At 42.8% G+C, this 20665-nt stretch overlaps 1 protein-coding gene across 9 annotated transcripts in view; it reads left to right on the top strand.

Moving 5' to 3' along the window:
• Positions 1 to 20665, top strand: part of TNRC6B (trinucleotide repeat containing adaptor 6B) — a 259643-nt gene that overhangs the window by 225980 nt on the left and 12998 nt on the right. For all 9 annotated transcript variants that reach the window (XM_086712195.1, XM_086712196.1, XM_086712194.1 and 6 more), the window contains 9 exons: positions 98 to 193; positions 370 to 568; positions 9118 to 9255; positions 11372 to 11548; positions 13130 to 13276; positions 13526 to 13621; positions 16356 to 16580; positions 17043 to 17113; positions 19739 to 19878. In XM_086712195.1, the coding sequence (XP_086568321.1) occupies positions 98 to 193; positions 370 to 568; positions 9118 to 9255; positions 11372 to 11548; positions 13130 to 13276; positions 13526 to 13621; positions 16356 to 16580; positions 17043 to 17113; positions 19739 to 19878 (1289 nt within the window). The remainder of the gene's footprint in view (positions 1 to 97; positions 194 to 369; positions 569 to 9117; positions 9256 to 11371; positions 11549 to 13129; positions 13277 to 13525; positions 13622 to 16355; positions 16581 to 17042; positions 17114 to 19738; positions 19879 to 20665) is intronic.

Below are 20665 nucleotides of genomic sequence, written 5' to 3'. Positions count from 1 at the left end.
ATTCCACAACCTGCCCTTAGATGCACAACCCCCTCGAGTGTGTCAGTACGTCCGGCTTAGGAAGCTTTGCTCCGCTCTCTCCTTCCCTGTTTTGTAGGCATGTCAGCTTCTCCTGCAGCAGCAGCAACAACAGCAGTTGCTACAGAACCAGAGGAAGCTTTCTCAAGCTGTGCGCCAGCAGCAAGAGCAGCAGGTACGTGGGATTGGAAGGGTCCCTCTGGTGCTCTGTGTGAGGGCTGCATCTCTGCTTAACCTCCGACAGCAGAACGTGACTCCTACGCAGTCTTTTCCTAGGAGGCTCAGGGTGTTGGCTTATCATGTGTCCATTTTCCCTCGGCTTCCCCCTCGCTCTGGCCTCCTGGCCTCCAGCTGGCTCGAATGGTGAGCGCTCTCCAGCAGCAACAGCAGCAGCAGCAGCAGCAGCAGCAGCAGAGGCAGCCCGGCATGAAGCACTCGCCCTCTCATCCCGTTGGGCCCAAGCCGCATCTGGACAACATGGTACCCAACGCTCTGAATGTGGGGCTCCCAGACCTTCAAACCAAAGGGCCAATACCTGGATATGGTTCTGGTAAGTTGTTCAGTAATGAAAAACACCTTAAAAAAAAAAATCCTCCAGTCATGTTCTGAGCCTCTGGTAGGGTTTGGTCCTGCCTTACCCTCTGTTTTCACAGCAAGCACACAAGACAGATAAATATTCATATCCCTGCCTGACAGATGATATCCTAGAGTTTCAACGGTGTCCTAGAGCTCACCACACAATTAGTAGATCGTAGAGCTAGGCTCCACCTTCTCTGGGTCCAAAGTGGTCTCTCACTATTTATGAATGGCAGTCCAGTGTTCCACCACCAGGAAGTTTTAAAAGCTAGTTAAAGGGTGTGTACGTGCTGTGCGTGATGCATGTGTCTGAAGTTATAACCTGTTAAAATACGTCCGAGTTGAGGTGTTTAGCTCTACTGATAAAATTTCCTTCTCGTGAAAAACTGGGGAGCTAAAATTAAACTTATAAGGCGAACTGATAAAATTCTTCTGATATTAGTATTTCATCCGATTTAAATAGAATTAGCACAAGTAAGGTTATACCTTTGACATTCATCAAGAATTTGTTGGCAGGCAAATCATAGCTCTTTCAGAACCGGGGAACATGTTGTAAACAGAATCCAATCAGTGAGGCAACAGTGACTTAAAAATAAAATTTAAAAATTAAAAAGGTACCACACACCACAGCAGGTTTCTTCTCAGAATGGCACAGTTTACATTTTATTTTGATAAAGAAGGTACTGTTCTGTGCAAACTCAGAAATAAAAGTTGGGGAGACCTGAAATCCGTGCTCCTAGGAGACAAAGAGACCCTGACACATGGCCCTGCTCTCTGCTCTACCTCTGTGACATGCCCACTGAGGTGGGGGCTCACTTCCTGCTGGGGTGTCCTCATTCAGAGAATAGCAAAGACTTAAAGGATATCTTGATCCTGGATTCCAGTTGTGTGGTTTGGGGTTTTAAGTGTTTATTTATTTTGAGAGCGAACACACATGTACACGTGAGCAGGGGAGGGGCAGATGGAGAGCGGGAGAGGGAGAATCCCAAGCAGGCTCCATGCCGTCAGCTCAGAGCCTAACGTGGGACTCGAAGCCATGAACCATGAGATCATGACCTGAGCCCAAATCAAGAGTCAGCTGTTCAACCAACTGAGCCACCCGGGCGCTCCTTGGTCTTAGATAGTTTTAACGGAATTAATTTCCAGCTTCCACCAGGTCATGATCTCTCGGTTCGTGTGATCAAGCTCCATGCTGGGCTCTGTGCTGTCAGCGTGGAGCCTGCCTGGGATGGTTTTTCCCTCTCCCTCTCCCTCTCCCTCTCTGTCCTTCACCCTCTCTCTCTCAAAATAAATAAACATTTTTTTAAAATAATAATAAAATGATATACCTGAGAACTGACTTAAATTCAAATAATCTTTCTTGGGGCGCCTAGGTGACTCAGTGGGTTAAGCTTCTGACTTTGGCTCAGGTCATGATCTCACTGCTCATGAGTTTGAGCCCCACATTGGGCTCTGTGTTGGCAGCTCTGTCAGAGCCTGGGCTCTGCTTCAGATTCTGTGTCTCCTTCTGGTCTGCCCCTCCTCCATTCTCTCTCTCTCTCTCTCTCTCTCTCTCTCTCTCTCTCTCAAAAATAAATAACCATGGGGCGCCTGGGTGGCTCAGTCGGTTAAGCGTCCGACTTCAGCTCAGGTCATGATCTCACGGTCCGTGGGTTCGAGCCCCGTGTCGGGCTCTGTGCTGACAGTTCGGAGCCTGGAGCCTGCTTCAGATTCTCTGTCTCCCTCTCTCTCTGCCCCTCCCCTGCTCATGCTCTGTCTCTCTGTCTCAAAAATAAATAAAAATATAAAAAATAAATAAATAAACAAATAAACATTTTTAAAAATAAAAAAAAAAAAAAACATACATGACTAACGCCTGTACCGTCACTTGACATGAGAGAAGACAGAACTCTACACCATCTCCTATCTTACTAAGTCATGCCCGTCTGGGATGTAGAAATCCAGGGTGCCAAGCAAGGGGAAAGCCTCCTATAATGACTAATGAAGGTGTCATTAACTCTGTGTTTCCAGTCTTCACCTTCTTCATCTTGTTTTCTGTTAAAGTGAAAGCTTGACATAAGAACCTGGGTGTTTTGGTGTGCGTCTAGTTGTGAATTTAGACACTGTATATGATAATAAGGCAGGGCAACTTTGTTTCTTCCATCCCCTTTTGTCAAAGAGCACGTGGTTCTCAAAGTAGAGCCCAGTGGTACAAAGCAAAGTGAACATCTGGAAGCCCCAGACAGCTTTTTCACGCGTGTAAATGTGCATGGCTCTTCTCGGTACTTGCTCCCTACAGCATGTCTTAACTGGAAAGAAAAGTACCTTTGAACAGCTTGAGCAACATAGGTTAATGACACTGACTCTCTTAAATACATGTTTTTCACCATTTATCAGGTAAAACCTGTGAATAAACCTTTTACGTGCTTGCCTTTAGCCTGGGTATTCATTAATCAGTCAGTTGTTAAAAACCTAACATCACGATGTTCCAGTGACAGTTCTTACAACGTCTTTAATATTTTCTGTCTTTTATTAAGAAGTAAAATTATTGGGGGTGGGGGTAGTAACATTATATGTTAGCTGAGAATCTTTTAGTTTTTAGCAGCATATCTTCTCATTTCTTTAAATATATAGAAAATATCATGATGTCTTATTAGCTTAATGGTGTTATTTGTGATTATTGTACTGGAGGCATAACTTCCTGATGACTAAAGGACCAGAGTTCAGTATACACGTACATACACTTACTGAAGAAATGTCATGTTTTTTATCATACTCCTGTTTTAAAGTAACTTATAAATGTAACTATGCATTAGAATCTAAAGTAAGGAGAGGGACGCCTGGCTCAGTCGGTTAAGTGTCCCAACTTCAACTCAGGTCATGATCTCACGGTTCGTGGGTTCGAGCCCCGTGTCAGGCTCCGTGCTGACAGCTCAGAGCCTAGAACCTGCTTCGGATTCCGTGTCTCCCTCTCTCTCTGCCCCTCCTCTGCTTGTGTTCTATCTCTCTCTGTCATTCAAAGGAGAAAAAAAACATTGACTTACTAGTTTATTTACATTTGATAACTTATTTAACAAGGGATAATTTTTATTAGGTCTTTATCATGTTAACTGTGATCTGGCCAGTTACAATCTGCCTTCTAAGATGCATTTTGCAGTTTTTTCCACAGTTAAAAATTTCCTTAATTCAGGGGCACCTGGGTGGTTCAGTTGAGCATCCAGATCTTGATTTTGGCTCAGGTCATGATCTCATGGTTTGTGGGGCCAAGCCCCAAGTGCTTGGGATTTTCTCTCTCTCTCCCATTCTCTCTACCCTTCCCCCATTCACACACGTGTTCTCACTCTGTCAAAATAAATAAACAAACCTTAAAAAAAGTTCCTAAATTCATATTATGACATTTTATTTTAATTGAAAAATACATTTTGGGACTGAAAGTAAATCCACCTTGAATGCCTGGCTTGAATAAACTAAATTTATAACTAAGATTTTGATGAAAATATATTTAAAGCATACAGAGAGGTTAAAATTTTTTTCGAAAATTAGATAACAAAGATGTAATGAAATGAGTAATATTTCAATTTGCCTAGTTCAATTTGCAGCTCAATACTGCCGAGTATTAAACTAAAAAGGACACCTGCAGGCTAAAAACCAGCAAGAATAATTAAAAGCGGGTACCTCGATGGCTCAGTCAGTTAAGCATCTGACACCGGCTCAGGGCATGATCTCACCTTTCAGGAGTTCAAGCCCCACATTAGGCTCCGCGATGATAGTGCCCCCCTCTCTCTTTGCCCCTCATGGGATTCTCTTTCTCTCTCTCCCTCTCTCTCTGCCCCTCGATAACTTGCGCTCTTTCTCTCAAAAATAAACACATTTAAAAAAAAAAAAGAATAAAAGTCTCTTAGTCCTAATAAAGCCACTTTTGGTATATTTTCCCAAAATTAAAAAGTTGAATGACTCTAATAACTGCTTCACTGACCCTTAACTAATTGGTTTTTTTTTTTAAATAGATGGTTTCTAATTCTCTGCTTTTAGCAGAATTGAAAACATACTTAACCAAATTGTCTGGGGATAATGACTTATCTAAAGTTGTTGTAGCATCCATGTATTGAGCTGAGGGAAGGGAATATCCCCTCCACAGGAATTCAAAGAAGTAAGTGATGTTGTAACAAGACTCCTTTCTCATCTAATTACTTACATAAGATTTTTTGGTGCTTTTTGTCTGTAGGAATTTTTTAGATAGGAAGAGCATGAATGCAGTCTCATACCTACTCATTCATAGGTATCTGAACCAATTGAGAAATAAAGTCCCTTGTCTTATTAGAAAATGTACTTCCAATAAAATTTAACTTTTCATGTTTAAAATTTATCAAAATTTGGGGGTGCCTGGCTGGCTCAGTCGGTAGATCATCATCTCAGAGTTATACATTCAAGCTCTATGTTGGGTGTAGGGATCACTTACAAATAAAAAAATCTCGGAGTACCTGGGTGGCTCAGTCGGTTAAGCATCTGGTTTTGGCTCAGGTCATGATCTCAAGTTCATGAGTTCAAGCCCTGCCTCAGGCTCCTCACTAACAGTAAAGAGCATGCTTTGGATCCTTTGTCTCCCTCTTTCTCTGCCATTCCCCTGCTCACGTGCTCTCTCACTCTCACTCTCTCTCTCTCTCTCTCTCTCTCTCTCTCAAAAATAAATAAACATTTAAAAAGAGAATGTGTTAAATGGACAACTCTGGGTACGTTCTTTTATAGTTTATTTTTATTTTAATTATTATAAAAGCACTAGTTTGTTTTCTAATCTATAATAAAAGAAGTAGCAGAAACGAACTAATACAGACAAAGAGCGTGAAGGCGTGATTGGGTAAGGACAAGTTACCTTGAGAGAATTTCCTCAAGGTGACACTGAGCCATGTGGTAATGATGAATATAGACCAGGAATTAGAGTATGTGGCAAAGAAAGCAATTCTGGCAAAGACAGATAAGGTAGGCCAAGGGTTGGATTTGTAGGAATGATAAGATAGGCGAAAGGGATGATGTACTAGGGAGATGAGTCCCTTGGGAGAGCAAGGGGCATGTCTTATTTCTGTTAATGCCTTTGCTCCTACCAAAGCCTGGCACAAATGAGGCTTTCTGTAAGCGTGCGTGGAACTGAATTAAAAGACTGTTTGATTTGAGTTCGGGCTCTGTTGGTGAGCTGGAGAATTACAGGGAGGCAACTTGGTGGACTGAGGAGGTTTGGTTTTGATGAAACAGCAAGTACAAAAAGTCTGGGCTTACAAAGAGCTTAGGGGGGGTGCCTGGGTGCTCAGTCGGTCGAGCTTCCGACTTCGGCTCAGGTCATGATCTCGCGGTGTGTGAGTTCGAGCCCCGCGTCGGGCTCTGGGCTGACAGCTCGGAGCCTGGAACCTGCTTCGGATTCTGTGTCTCCCTCTCTCTCTGCTCCTCCCCCGCTCGTGCTCGTTCTCTCTCTCTCTCTCTCTCTCTCTCTCTCTCTCTCTCTCTCTCTCTCCCCCTCTCTCTCCCTCTCTCTCCCTCTCTCCCTCTCTCTCTCTCTCTCTCTCTCTCTCAAAAATAAATAAACATTTTTTAAAAATTTAAAAAAACAAATAGCTTAGAGGTTACAAGTCATGCCAGTTACTACAGGACATGGAAGGCAGACACAGAATTACGTACAACCTTACGTTGACTCTTCCTCTCCTGGTTTTGGGGTTGGAGAATGAACTTCTCACTCAAGGCAGTTTTAGCTCCTGTTCTCTTCACACCCCTCTGTGTGTTTGCTTACCAAACTTTGTGATTCAGTTGTCATGCTGCCATGTTTTCGTGGTGTTTGATCCCCAAGGTTCTAATGAGGAAGATGCCCACTTTACTTGAGGTTCGGATGGAACTGCTCAAACTATCCCCTCTTCCTAAGGTGGAGAACTCCTACTAATTTTCTACACTTTGTGCGTCACAAAGGAACTCTAAGCAGTTGAAATTAACGTTATTCACTGTGAGCTCTAAAGAAATTTCAGAGCAACTTTAAAGAAAAGTAATACGGAGGGGCGCCTGGGTGGCTCGGTCGGTTAAGCATCCGACCTCAGCTCAGGTCATGATCTCACAGTCCATGAGTTCGAGCCCCGCGTCGGGCTCTGTGCTGACCGCTCAGAGCCTGGAGCCTGTTTCGGATTCTGTGTCTCCCTCTCTCTCTGCCCCTCCCCTGTTCATGCTCTGTCTCTCTCTGTCTCAAAAATAAATAAACGTTAAAATTAAAAAAAAAGAAAAAAGAAAGAAAAGTAATACGGAAGGAATAGTTCTTTATCTTCTTATTAATCCTCATGTCCTTCTTTCTGTTCTTCACCAGAATCCTGGGTTACTCTCAAAAGCTCTTCCTCCATGATTAGAACCAAGCTTTTGCTTAGCCTGGAATCCAAGCACCCTGGGCTGGTTTCCTCTATCGAAGGTAGAGTGTTACTTGCCCAAGGAACGGCCCACTTAGGCCATTGAAGCTTCTGTCAGAAAAAAACCCTTGTTCCTCCAGTCTCGTTTCATCCCAGCTACGCAGGAAAAAAAGAAAATACCATACACTCTTCTTTTAAAAAAACATTTAATTTGGAATATTTCCAGCTTCCTCCGGAACTTCTGCTCCCTGCCCGCACCCTCCACGTAATCACACGGACTAGTAAAGTCGCTTACAAGCAATGGGAATGAACAGTGTTCTTTATATTAATAGCAACGCTTTGTACATAGGACAAGGTGCTCGGAATTATTTGAGCTTGATTCACTCTGCCTTTTTAAAACTGTCTCTGACAACTCAGAGCAGCATAGGGGGAAAACGTGACCAGGGCCCTCATGGGGTTTGGATGAGTGGAACTTCAGAGCCATTGAGGCACCATCAGGTGGTTGCAGAGTCAAGTGGGTATAGCACGGAGTCTGGCCTGGCCAGAATGACACATCTTCTTGACTAAGAGTAGATGAGCTTTTGACTCCTGCGATCACCCGAGCATTTTACACAGGGTGGCTCTCCACACTCCTGTGGTCCATCCTCATTTTTACTATGGTTACCCATCGTTCTTCCCCTCCTCTGTTTCGTTTATTTCAGTGTTATTTTATTTTCATGTGAAATACGTTCTGACCCACAGTGGATGGTGGGACCCGTGAGACCCCATCAGCAACCCTCTCATGCTGGACCTCAGCTGTCCAGCCCTGTGCAGCGGGAAGACGTTACCCACCCACACTCCCACCAGAAGCCTGACACCGGAGGCTTTCGTGGAGCTCGTGGCAAAGTAAACTCTGAACCTGTCACTGCCAGTTTGAGCTGTGGAGCCTTCGTCACTGCATAAAGATTTCTTTCAAATTGATCTCTTAGATTCTGCCTTGGCCTCCATGTACGCCATTCTTACACAGCCAGTTCTTTTTCTTTTTTTTTTTTTTTTTTTTTTCAACGTTTATTTATTTTTTTTGGGACAGAGAGAGACAGAGCATGAACGGGGGAGGGGCAGAGAGAGAGGGAGACACAGAATCGGAAACAGGCTCCAGGCTCCGAGCCATCAGCCCAGAGCCCGACGCGGGGCTCAAACTCACGGACCGCAAGATCGTGACCTGGCTGAAGTCGGACGCTTAACCGACTGCGCCACCCAGGCGCCCCCAGTTCTTTTTCTAAAATACAAACTTAGTTATCTCTTTCTCTCACTTGTTAAAAACCTTCTTTATTTCTTGGAGAAATATTTCTTCTTTATGTCTTGGAGAAAAAAGTCCCCAAATCCTTGGCCTAATACATAAAGACCCTACACAATACAACTCCTCGTTTTTCTCCCATCTCCTGCCACCCTGCTCACTTCCTCTACTGAGCATCCGAGTGACACCGAACTCCTCATCATTCCCTGATGTCACCTGATTGTCTTTGATCAAAGCTTTGTACTTAGTATCCTTGGCTTCTATACCTGCCATAGGCCCTAAATCAAATGTCCCTCTTGCAAAGCCTTTCCTCCCCCAGACAGCCTCACCACACCTCGTGACTATTGTTATACCATATTAGTTTGTTGTGTGGAGATTGCTGTTTGAGTTGACGAATCTGCCTGGTGCAAGTGTTAGCTAAATGAGTAAAGACACAGGTGCACTGAGATGGCCTTAATTAGATGGCATTCATATACATTTTCATGCCTTAACAAAGAGTTATTGTTTTTGTTTTTGTTTTTGTTTTGGTAAGCAAGAGCCATGACGAACATTTTGAATCAAAATCTTTTTCTTTTTTTAAATGAGAGAGAGAGAGAGAGTGGGGGAAGGGCAGAGAGAGATGGGAAGACGCAGAATCCAAAGCAGGTTCCGTGCTATCCGTGCAAAGCCTGATGTGGGGCTTGAAGCTACAAACTGTGCGATCATGACCTGAGACAAGTTGGATGCTCAACCGACTGAGCCACCCAGATACCCCAAAATCTGTTTCTCAGTGAAGAAACTTCTTGTGAATTAGTCTTTAAATGACAAAGGAAGCTATTCATGGGTTCTACCTCAGATCTTTTGATTACTGACGCTAGAAATTTATAGAAAGATGTAAAATGTGATTCTCTGTTTTAGGCTTCAGCTCTGGCGGCATGGACTATGGCATGGTTGGTGGGAAGGAGGCTGGAACAGAGTCTCGCTTTAAACAGTGGACCTCCATGATGGAGGGACTGCCCTCTGTAGCCACACAGGAAGCCAATATGCACAAAAATGGTAAGAGTGAGCAAAGCTTTATGAGTTGGAAGTGTTCAGCCCTTAGCAGGCCTTGTAATATATCCTTACAAATTATTTTAAAGCTGAAATCTTTAGCTTTTTGTCTCTTGATTTTTTTTTTTCCCCCAAATCCTGTGATCACCTATGAGAGGAAGATTGGGGCTGCGTGTATTTCAAATTATGAAAAACTTAAAATGCTAGTTGTAATTAAGGGATGCAAAATTTCCCACCTATAACGGGATTAAGAGTAGTAGCAGTGAACTTGAGTACCCATTAGGATAAAACCCTAATATATTGGCTGAGAGAACAGAACCCATTCTTTTGAGGTTTAAGAAATCACAGCAAATACATATCATGTTGATTATTTGAACCTTTAATCTCCAAAAGATGACCAGTAGAAGAGTACATGAAATTTGAACTTTCCCCAAAACTCTCTTGTTCTCTGTGAATTACGGCGTCCGCAAGGCAGCAGCTAAGGGCATCATGGGCTTTGGTTGTGAATTGTGGGCCCTTTCATCTCCATCGTTCTCTGTAAACACTTCTCCATTTCCCTGTAAAACAAATAAAAGGTCTTAGAACCTTCCTTCGGCCTTTGTTTCATTCAGTGTTTATTTCATTTGACAGTAATTCACCTGGACTCACCTGTAGCCTTGAGAGGCAAGTATTAACAGGTGTTGGGCTGGTCTTGCTGCTGTTCCCTGGCAAGCCTCAGCCCCATCAGTCTGAAAACTTTCAGGGTTCCTTTGTAAACCACTATTTAATGTGTCTGCCTCAGAGGTGGTAAAGTGGCCCCATGGAGCTCTTCCCTGCTATCTCTAAGCATTATCATTTGATTTCATGCCATGAAACCAAGAATGATTTATTGAAACTATAAAATCTGTCTCTAGACTGAATAATTCAAACCCGGCATCTGCAGCTTTGGGGACTTACCCTGCTTCCTTAGGCTGATGATTCATCAGGTGCCTTTGTCCCCAAAGACATGATAGGTGCATGATAATAAATACAAGTGCCATGTGAGAGGATATCTTGAAGCTGAAATATCCACCTGCCTTTTCAGAGCTTATAGATAATGTTTTCCCCATTTCCTTAGCAATCCCCAAGGTAATCGAGCTCTTCATTTTCTACTATTCACTGTAATGTGCCCTTGAGTCAGATTTCTGTCAGTGGCTCCAGAAAAGCAAATGACTTCTTTGCTGAGCTTGGAAGGTGGTTTTGATAATACTCCTCCCGGGCCAAACCAAGCAGATTATTTTAGTCAATATTTATACAAATATGTTAATACATCATCCTGGAAATAATTTTATCTGTTTATAAACAGCATCCTAAGGGTAGATCAAGTGACATGGTGCAGCATGTGAAATGCATTTGAGAAATAAATAGGGTGGCCAAGAATTTTATTTAAAGTGAAGCTCATTTTTTGTTAGGTTAAGGGAATTTGAAGCTTTTAAGGTTTTTTTCCTGCCTCATAGCATATAAGATGCATAAAAAGGGCACAGACAGAACTGCTGAAATGCTCTCAAGAAAGCAGTTACAAAGGATCGGCTGTTCTTAGTGTGTGGGGCCGTGGGTGTCCGAGCTGCAGAGTCCCCTGCTGACCTTGTGCTGGCAGAGACCCTGGGCGGGGGTTCCATCTCATTGCTTTGGAATTCAAAGCAAGCGCATATGCTTTTCTCTCCAGTGAACTCCCTCCATTTACACGGCTTCTTCTAGCTAACCTAGGTCTGACCAGCTCCAAAGAACTTGGGTGAATGGTGTCAGGACAAGTGTAGTGAAAACGCTTCTTATGCACTGCAGCTTGTGTAGTGTTTTTCCTATTTCTGATTCTTGAGTCATCAGTATAGAAACTGGGGATAATGGTATGATTTGTAGGTGGTCAGAGTTTCGTTAATTTCTTAAGCCCATGGAATTTTAAAACTGAAAGGAAAATTGAAGAATAAGTGTGCTTTAATGAGAACCCGAGAAGCTCAGAAAGGTGAAATGAACTGTTCCTAGCCATCCTACTTATGGATTATATACTGGCTCTCCAGGGCAACCTCTTGTTCCAGAACTTTTTTTTAACTGCATAGTCAGAATACTGTTTTTGCTGGGTGTGAATCAATTTCCTCTCTCTCCTCAGGCGCTATAGTGGCCCCTGGTAAGACTCGAGGAGGGTCACCATACAACCAGTTTGATATCATCCCGAGTGACACACTGGGTGGCCATACGGGTCCTGCTGGTGATAGCTGGTTACCTGCCAAATCTCCACCAACAAATAAAATCGGAAGTAAATCCAGCAATGCCAGTTGGCCTCCAGGTATTGTCCAGGAAATGTTTTTTCTGTGTATCGTTTGTCTTCAATTCTTAATTTCAGGCTCTGAACAGATTGCTTTTGCCAGTTACTCAGGCACTTACTTTATTTTTTCATTCAGTAATTATTGTCTGATAAAAGGAAGGTATGTGCTATGTTGTGGGAAGATAGTAAATTCACATTAGATGAGGTCTCTGCTCCATAGAGTTCAGTCAGGAAGATAAGGTGTGGACACTGGTCACCTGTAACGCAAGTAACTGTGCTAAATATTGTACAGATATAGATAAGCTCAAAGAAGTCAGAGGAGTGGAATCTGGGATCAAAGAAGGTGATGCTGGAGCTAGACTTGGGATTCATCCATGCACAGGATGCCTCATAACATGGGTTCTTCTGAAATGTCCATTTAATTGACCCATTTATTCATTAAGCAAGTATTTATCATCAGTTAGGTTCCAGATATGCAGTAGTGATACAATGAGACTATTTTGTTACTTTTTCCCCTCTGTTTTTATCTTAATTTAAGTAATCTGTTTTCATTGTAGAAAAAATTTTAATTTGGTAAATCAAAAATTAAAAATTGGTATATGTCTATCTAAACCTCTTTCTGTACTGGAATATTTGTGGTATGAATATGTGCAGTTCCATTCCACCAAAGAAGGCTCATATAATGCATATTGTTTGTATATTCTATATATTGCTCTCCGTCATGATTGGGAAAACAAGTTTGTTAATCCCATCCAACAACTTTAAATATGATTTAAATTAACCAATAAAAAAAAATTATAGGAGCGCCTGGGTGGCTCAGTCGGTTAAGCGTCCGACTTCGGCTCAGGTCATGATCTTGCAGTTTGTGGGTTCGAGCCCCACATCGGGCTCTGTGCTGACAGCTCAGAACCTGGAGCCTGCTTTGGATTCTGTGTCTCCCTCTTTCTTTCCCCTCCCCTGCTCATGCTTGGTCAGTCAGTCTCTCTCTCTCTCTCTCTCTCTCTCTCTCTCTCTCTCTCTCTCAAAAATAAATAAACATTAAAAATATTAATAAAAATAATTATAAACACTTATACATATTCTGGGCTTTCTCACTATAAGCCAAATTATTCCTGCTCTTTCTCCCTGGATGTTCCACGAGGTCATGGTCATTTATAGTGTATTTTCTTTTGTTCATCTGAGCCAATTTCCGGTGAGATAAATGGGAGAAGTCACTTACTTCCAATGCAGATTTTCTCCCGGTTTGTGTCCTAGATACCTGGACAGTTCTCATCAGCACCAGGTTACTTACTCCCGGTTTCACTGCTCTCGGGCCGAACTGCCCTGGAAGTAGGAAGAGAAGTGACCAGGCTAGGCACTAATGAGCTCTGGCTCACAGCCCCAAAGACACCGAGAAGGTCGACAAGCTTGGTAACACAGAAGTGCTGCTAGCACAGTATATGTTGGGGTTGACAGTGTGATTTTTAATTTTACGATAAATGTTTGCAATAAAATAGATTCAGTATTCTTTCACAGATCTATTTCTTGTATCAAAAACTAACTTGACTTTAACATTTTTTTTGAACATCCTCCTACCTCTAATATTGGTTCCCCTTGTTTCAGAATTCCAACCAGGAGTGCCATGGAAAGGTATCCAAAACATTGACCCTGAATCTGACCCCTATGTCACCCCAGGAAGTGTGCTGGGGGGTACAGCCACATCTCCCATTGTAGATACTGACCACCAACTTCTGCGGGATAACACCACAGGTAAATGAGCGAGGTATCCTCGGTGTTCATTCAAAACCCGGCATTTCATATTTGTCAATCTGTGGCTTCATTGGCACCTGCTAATCTATAATTTAACCAAAAAACATAAAAATATGTAGCTTTTCAGTTTGTTTGTTTAAGATATATTTTAATCTTCCATGGAAGGGTAAATATAATACCTAAGGTTGCACTGGTTATACTGACATCTGTCTCAAGATTTCCATCTTGTTCCTCCTGTGTCCCCAAAAGGGTCTAATTCTTCCCTCAACACCTCGCTGCCTTCACCTGGTGCCTGGCCCTACAGTGCCTCTGACAACTCCTTTACCAACGTTCATAGCACTTCAGGTACAAGTATGACCTGTTCGTTTCCCTTTGGCTTGCACTTTTCCACCAGGTTCCCTTTTATAAAAGAAATGGGCATTTATTTCTTACGGAATACAATGGAAGTTGAATAGCAAGGGCAGCATAAATGGAAGCACACCTCTTGTACTGGCCATGTTCTCAAGGAGCTTCCGGTCACACAGAGACAGGATGAGACATGTAGCTTTAGGACAAGGCAGATGGTGACATCATTGCAAGGAGCTTGTGAGCATTGAGAGGACAGGGGTCAGATCTTTGTGCCACAAGCGTTTTTCTTTAACCAGTTTGCCAAAGGATTCATGGGCCATGAGGAGAACCAGGGACGTTTACCAAGTTGTTCCTAAGGCAACCAGTTCTAGTTTGCTTTCCTTAAAAAAAAAAAAAAAATTCCTTCCACTTATAGACAAAGGCTACAGGCAGATGGCCAAAGACAAAATAAAAAAGAGGCCCTTAATTAATTCTACCAACATTTGTTGAGTTCCTTATATATTTTTTTTTTCTAAGACGATAGGGAATGAAAACTTAATGGATATAGTAAAACCATCTAATTTTTATATCTTAATGGATATAATAAAGCATCTGACTCTTGGTTTCCTCTCAGTTCATGATCTCACAGTTTGTGGGATCGAGCCCCGTGTCTGGCTCTGTGCTGACAACATGGAGCCTGCTTGGGATTGTCTCTTCGCCCCCTTACCCTGTTTGCACATGCTCTCTCACTCTCTCAAAACAACAATAACAACGACGACGACGACAACAAAGAGCTGATGTAATTTGCCTCAGGTCTGAGTGCATATGTAAAGGAGCCAACTCAAAAATCCATGTTTCTAACCACTACCCTACATTATTCTTTTGGGGGCTTTTTCCTTTACATGTAAAAACTGATTTTTTCACTCAACTCTTTTATTCCAGTAACTGCCCGTATCTCCGGTTGAACCGGATAAAAATCTTTTGTCTACAGTTGGACGTTCATCTGAGAGATGATCCAAGAGTCACCCCAGACTTGTCTAAACTGAATGTATATCTCTGCCCCTCCCCTACATTGTCTTTCCTCCTTAGCTAAGTTTTTGTCTTTGTTTTAATGACGCTTCCAGCATCAGTGGGTCACAAAGTCTCCTGATTTTTCTCACTTGCCGCCTGAGTCCAAGTGGTGAGGGTGTCTCCCAGGGAGTGTATTCTGCAGCCATATCTCCTATCCATTCTCCATCCTACTTGCTGTCACCCAGGCTGAGACCCAGGTTTAAATACTATGTACCAAATCTAGTGCAAGAACTCCTGGTAGCATCCTCATCGGCCTTCACCCTGCCTTTCTGGCCTTCTGTACCTCTCTGGCCCTGTGAAATGGTGTTCAGCCAAAACTGAAGAAAAATACATTTGGTACAGATAGAGTTTAAAGGGGATATTCGTCTATATTCTCCTGTCTCTCTGAGCCCGTCCATTTTTTTGTTTGTTTGTTTGTTTTTAAATGTTTATTTTTTAGAGTGAGATTGAGAGCACAAGCAGGGAAGGGGCAGAGAGTAAGAGAAGGAGGGAGAGAGAGAATCCCAAGCAGGATCCGTGCTGTCAGCAGAAAGTCTGTTACAGGGCTCAGTCCCACAAACCATGAGATCATGACCTGAGCTGAAATCAAAAGCTGGACATTTAACCAACTAAGCCACCCAAGCACTCCAAGCCCATCCGTTCGTAAAATCCTTCCAGACCTGTCTTTGCCATGCCTTTGATGATGACATAACAGTGTTTTCTCCTCTGTGTATTGAACATATGTGATGATACCTCCAGCTACCAATTGTGTTATTCACCTGTTCTGTCTTCTCATGTGAATTTGAAGTTCTTAAGAATAACTTTATATTACCCACAGCACTGATTTAAAATATAATAAGCCCTTAGCAAATATTTGTTGATTTTTTTTTTTTTTTCTTCAAAATCTGTTTGAATATTGGGACACCTGGCTGGCTCAGACAGTAGAACATGTGACTCTTGATCTCAGGGTTGTAAGTTTAAGCATCATGTTTGGTGTAGACATTACTTAAAAATAAAAAATTTTTAGGGGCGCCTGGGTGGCGCAGTCGGTTAAGCGTCCGACTTCAGCCAGGTCACGATCTCGCGGTCCGTGAGTTCGAGCCCCGCGTCGGGCTCTGGGCTGATGGCTCAGAGCCTGGAGCCTGTTTCCGATTCTGTGTCTCCCTCTCTCTCTGCCCCTCCCCCGTTCATGCTCTGTCTCTCTCTGTCCCAAAAATAAATAAACGTTGAAAAAAAAAAAATTAAAAAAAAAAATAATAATAAAATAAAAAATTTTTTAAAAAAATCTGTTTGAATATTGATAGCTTAATCACAATCAAGAAAATTAGAAGTTTCTAATGTACTTCCCATTCAGCCAGTGAGTATTTATAGAATAGTTTTGCTAAGGTTCACATTCCACTATATCTTTACGTAAGACTAATGGTTTTAAGAAAACTTCCCTTGAATGAATCTTCCCTTTCAGGCTTGTTTGGCTAAGAAAGTAGTAGAGAATTAGTTATCATTAAATCTTCAGTTCATGTGTTGTTGATTCAGAGTAATAGTCATTGAAAATTTTATATTTAATGTTATTTTGTATTGCTAGTCTCAAGATGTGTACTTACTATTTTTAGAATACTATTTATATGTATACACAAAATTTATGTAGATTCACAAAAGTGATCTATTTAACCTTACTCCTTCCTTAATTTTGTCTTCTTTATAGCAAAGTTCCCTGATTACAAATCAACATGGTCCCCAGATCCCATAGGACACAACCCCACTCATCTCTCCAACAAGATGTGGAAAAACCATATTTCCTCAAGGAACACTACACCGCTGCCCCGCCCACCTCCTGGTCTGACCAACCCCAAACCATCATCTCCCTGGAGCAGCACAGCACCCCGATCGGTCAGGGGTTGGGGGACACAGGACTCACGGCTTGCCTCAGGTGACAAGGACTCGCCTAAAGGAGCATCATTGTTCAAACACAAGGGGCTTATGTTAACACCAAAAAAGACATGAAGTCTTCACGAGAGAGGAAATCACAGTTGTCTGGTAGAGGAAAGAGTATCTCTGGAGTGGAAAGTTGCAGTTCGGTCTAGGGCAGAGGTAGCCAAGAACTCGCAAGGGACAGATGAAGTAAAAACGACACACAGCAGCGTGAGAACATTAGGAGGGAAATGTGGCTTTACAAATGAGGTGTGAGAGTGCACAGGGTTACAAGGTCTAGGGGAAGAGAAACTGACCATTAAGGGACAGGATGAATGCGGTTAGAGGGATGTGTAAAATAGAAGACCGTTTATAAAAGGGGAGAAGACACACGGGGCCTATGTGAAAACGTTTTCTCACTCATGGATTTCTGAATTTTTTTTTACTGCTCTTCCTAATTTTTTCTTCTGGTTACTTACAGCCTCTACTTGGAGTGATGGTGGTTCAGTTCGTCCCAGTTACTGGCTGGTTCTTCACAATCTCACTCCACAGGTAACCATGCTTCCTTGTGATTTTCGAGACGGGATTTGATTGTGTTAAGAAAGGGAAACTCAGGTGTGAAATGTTGCCAGATAATAACAAAGCTCATTAATTTCCTGCTTGCTACTCAGAGGTCCAGCATGCAGGGGTGGGCCTCCCCACCCGAGGCTCAAAGCCTACTCCTGAGTGGGGATTGTTGGCCCAACAAGGCTTGGGGCTCAATATCAAACATTTTTATGCTTCATAAATAATTAACCATCCATCTCTGCAGTAGAAGAAATCTGTCAGTTTCATAGCTTAAATGCCACTTGGGTGCTTTCAATTTTCCATCTGTTACTCTCTTCTTTGTAGATGGAATTACTAATTTGCTCTCTTCAGAACATGCCCTCTGGGTTGTTTTTACAGTGATGGGTTTCATTTGCCCCAAGCCACTCTGTCACCTTGTTTGCTTGATAACTGACATACTTGCGGCAGTATTATGTTGAACACGCAAATGAGATTAAGTGAACCCATTGAAACTGAGCCTGTGACCTTCATTTGGACTTGACAGCACAACCTTTACAGCACCTTGTTAAAAGGAGTCAATTATGCCTCCCTTCCTTTGACACATAGAACGAATTGTCTGGCATTTAATTCATAACTGGATTCATGCGCACTTTAGTAAGCTAGCTAGCATTTTCTAGAGTGTTCCCATGGGATATTAATAGGTCTCTGGCCTAATATGTTTGGAACATGTACTTGATTAAACAAAATTAAGCAGGTTTCTTCACTGTGAGACTTATTAGACTCTTTAATATGCTAACATGTATTATCCTCTGTGGAGAAATACAGCTTCTCCTAAATTTACCTGCCCAGTGAACCTGTTTGTGGAACCTGTTTGTGGGGAGTGAGTCCAGGGTTTGTATTTAGGGTACATGTTGAGAAAGGCAGTTTCAGAAATACAGTTAACATGAAGAAGAGTCTGGGTTGGCTCTTACTCAGCTTAAAGCCCCAGTTGGATTATTAGCTACGAGTCAACTGAAGTATGAAGATTTTATACGACCATACTCAAATCGGTATATGCCTCATTAGAACATGACAACATTCTAAAGTTGTCACACAGTGTGGTGGGTGTATGGTGAGGACGAGAGAGGCCGTAAAGTCTACGCTGTGTTGAAAGGAACTTGGACAAGCTAGCCTGCTGTTCGCTTCTGTTTTATGCTATGAAAAATAGTAAGTTCATGTGTGTATATACATAATGTGAATCTAGGGGTTAACTGTGCTCATATAAGAAAGAACTGATGAATTTTAAAACTCAAGTACCTAATAGACTAATCCCAATGGTAGCTTAGAAGACGGTTATAAGGGCAAATCTTTGGAACCTGGATAAATGTACTTTTCATCACCTAAAATCTGTTTAGAGGGCATCTGTCCTGAAAGGTCACTTGTGGCCCACACGGACACGCTCATAGAGTTGATCTCCATTTTCTGTAAAGAACTGTGGTGATGCTGCTGGTTTCCATCCTGCAGGGTTTCCATGGTGAAACCACACAATGTTTCCACTGCCACCGCCGGTAGCACAGTTTCTGAGGCTGTTCTGATAGTAATCTGTTTCCCTTCCAAAGAAATGAACTGAATGTTGGACTGAGCAGCCTGTCTAAACCTAGTTAAGATCTCAATACAAATAAATTCATCAGAGTGAATAAGTGCATCTGTTCATCCGAGTCCGGAGTGAGAGAAACTGTCTATAAACGGTGAACATCTTGAGAGTCTGGCCAACATGAGGCTGAGGGTGGCAGGGTTCACAGAGAAGCAGGCACAAAGGCTCGTCCTGAGATGGGCAGCGTGGGAGTCCAAGGACACCGGTGTTGTCTGTGAGCTAGGTCAGCCAGCAGCATTCTCATCAGGGTATGGGGACGCCTGGGTGACTCAGTCGGTTAAGTGTCCGACTCCAACTCAGGTCATGATCTCATGGTGTGTGGGTTCGAGTCCCACGTTGGACTCCGTGCTAACAGCATGGGGCCTGCTTGGGATTCTCTCTCTCTCCCTCTCTCCCTCTCTGCCCCTCTCCCACTCTCTGTCTCTCTCTCTCTCTCTCTCTCTCTCAAAATAAATAAATTTAAAAAAAAATTTAAAAACCACTAAACCGTCAAGGAGGTTAACAGTGCTTTTCTTGTGTCCTCCTTTAGCTCTCTGAGATTATTAACCAGGGGAGTGGAGAATAGTTCAAATACGACGTTACTAATGAGGTCGAGAACTTGTCTTAAGTTCCTGTTTGGACGCCATCCTGTTTCTGCTTTCTAAAGGCTCTCACAAGTCAACACACATTCATGTGTTTACCTCTTAAAAACAGACTACAGGTCGAATCATAGGATTTGTCTTGAGCTATGTTTTTGCAAACTTTTTTTTTGTAGTATGGGCACATCAGATCTCAGCCTGTGCTTTGAATTAACTTAACTTTGAATTTGCCTTTAAGACCTCTATTGAGTGCACTCTTTCCTGCTTTGAGTCCTTCCTTCCTTTGTCCAAGACTTACTTAGTGCCGATATCATTATTTACAAACCAGAAGCCCTTCTCCTCCTCATATACAAGAAAGGCCATTCGACTTCTGTTCACACCCTACCTCGTTTTTAACTCATGAATATCATCACTCCTTAGATTGATGGGTCAACGTTGAGAACCATCTGCATGCAGCATGGCCCACTGCTGACATTCCATCTGAACCTAACCCAGGGCACTGCCCTGATCCGATACAGCACCAAACAGGAGGCAGCCAAGGCCCAGACTGCACTGCACATGTGAGTACCCATCCTACGCTCACTGAGACAAACACGCACGAAGATGCACACGTGAGTATTCTGGCACCTGTTTAATAAAGCAAAGATCCACGAGAACATGCACAAAAACAGCATCCTGGCATAAGCAATTGCTTGGTTCAGAGGGGATGGATCTTTTCTACCTCCCCAGGCGTGGATTGCCCTGTATATCTGTGTAGGCCCGTAATCAGAATTCCAAAAGTAAAGAATTTATGAAGTCATGAAGCAGTGAGTAAATTTTAATAGCGTAAAACAAAGCCCCAGTGTTCAGGAGAATGTGAAACATTGTAGGTGCCGTCACTTTTTGTAATAGAATCTGGTTGCTTACTTTGTCTTCTTTGTTGGTGAAGCTGAAACGCCGTGGCTTGGCGGGTAGCAGAGGTTTTTGTCTTACGTAGGTGGGACTGGATCACACTTTGACTGTCCCCCCTCCCAGCTGCCGTCAAACTGGTAGCCAGGGAAGAGCTGACTCTCTGTGGCTACAGGCCCTGGCAGAAAGCTACAGACAGAACGAGCAAGCAGTGGTGACTCTCAGGCGGTGAGCCCGGCCCAGAGGCAGAGCAGTGGCACTTCCAGATGTGTGAGGTTGAGTCACCTTGATGTTTGCAGTGTGACCTTTTACCGCCCATGGGGAAAAGAAAGATGACATTTTTCTCAACATACAAATTCCAAAAGGATAGTGATACGTGGTACCCCCTAGTAGTCTTTAGAGGTCTTGAGATTTAGTGATCCCTTACTGCTTTAGTACAGTATTTCTCAATCACCTGGT

This window comes from Puma concolor, chromosome B4 (genome assembly GCF_028749965.1).
Source record: "Puma concolor isolate L17-30 chromosome B4, mPumCon1.1.hap2, whole genome shotgun sequence".
Classification (NCBI taxonomy): domain Eukaryota; kingdom Metazoa; phylum Chordata; class Mammalia; order Carnivora; family Felidae; genus Puma; species Puma concolor.
The sequence above is the reverse complement of the archived record's forward strand: the minus strand, read 5'-3'. Positions and strand labels throughout refer to the sequence as shown.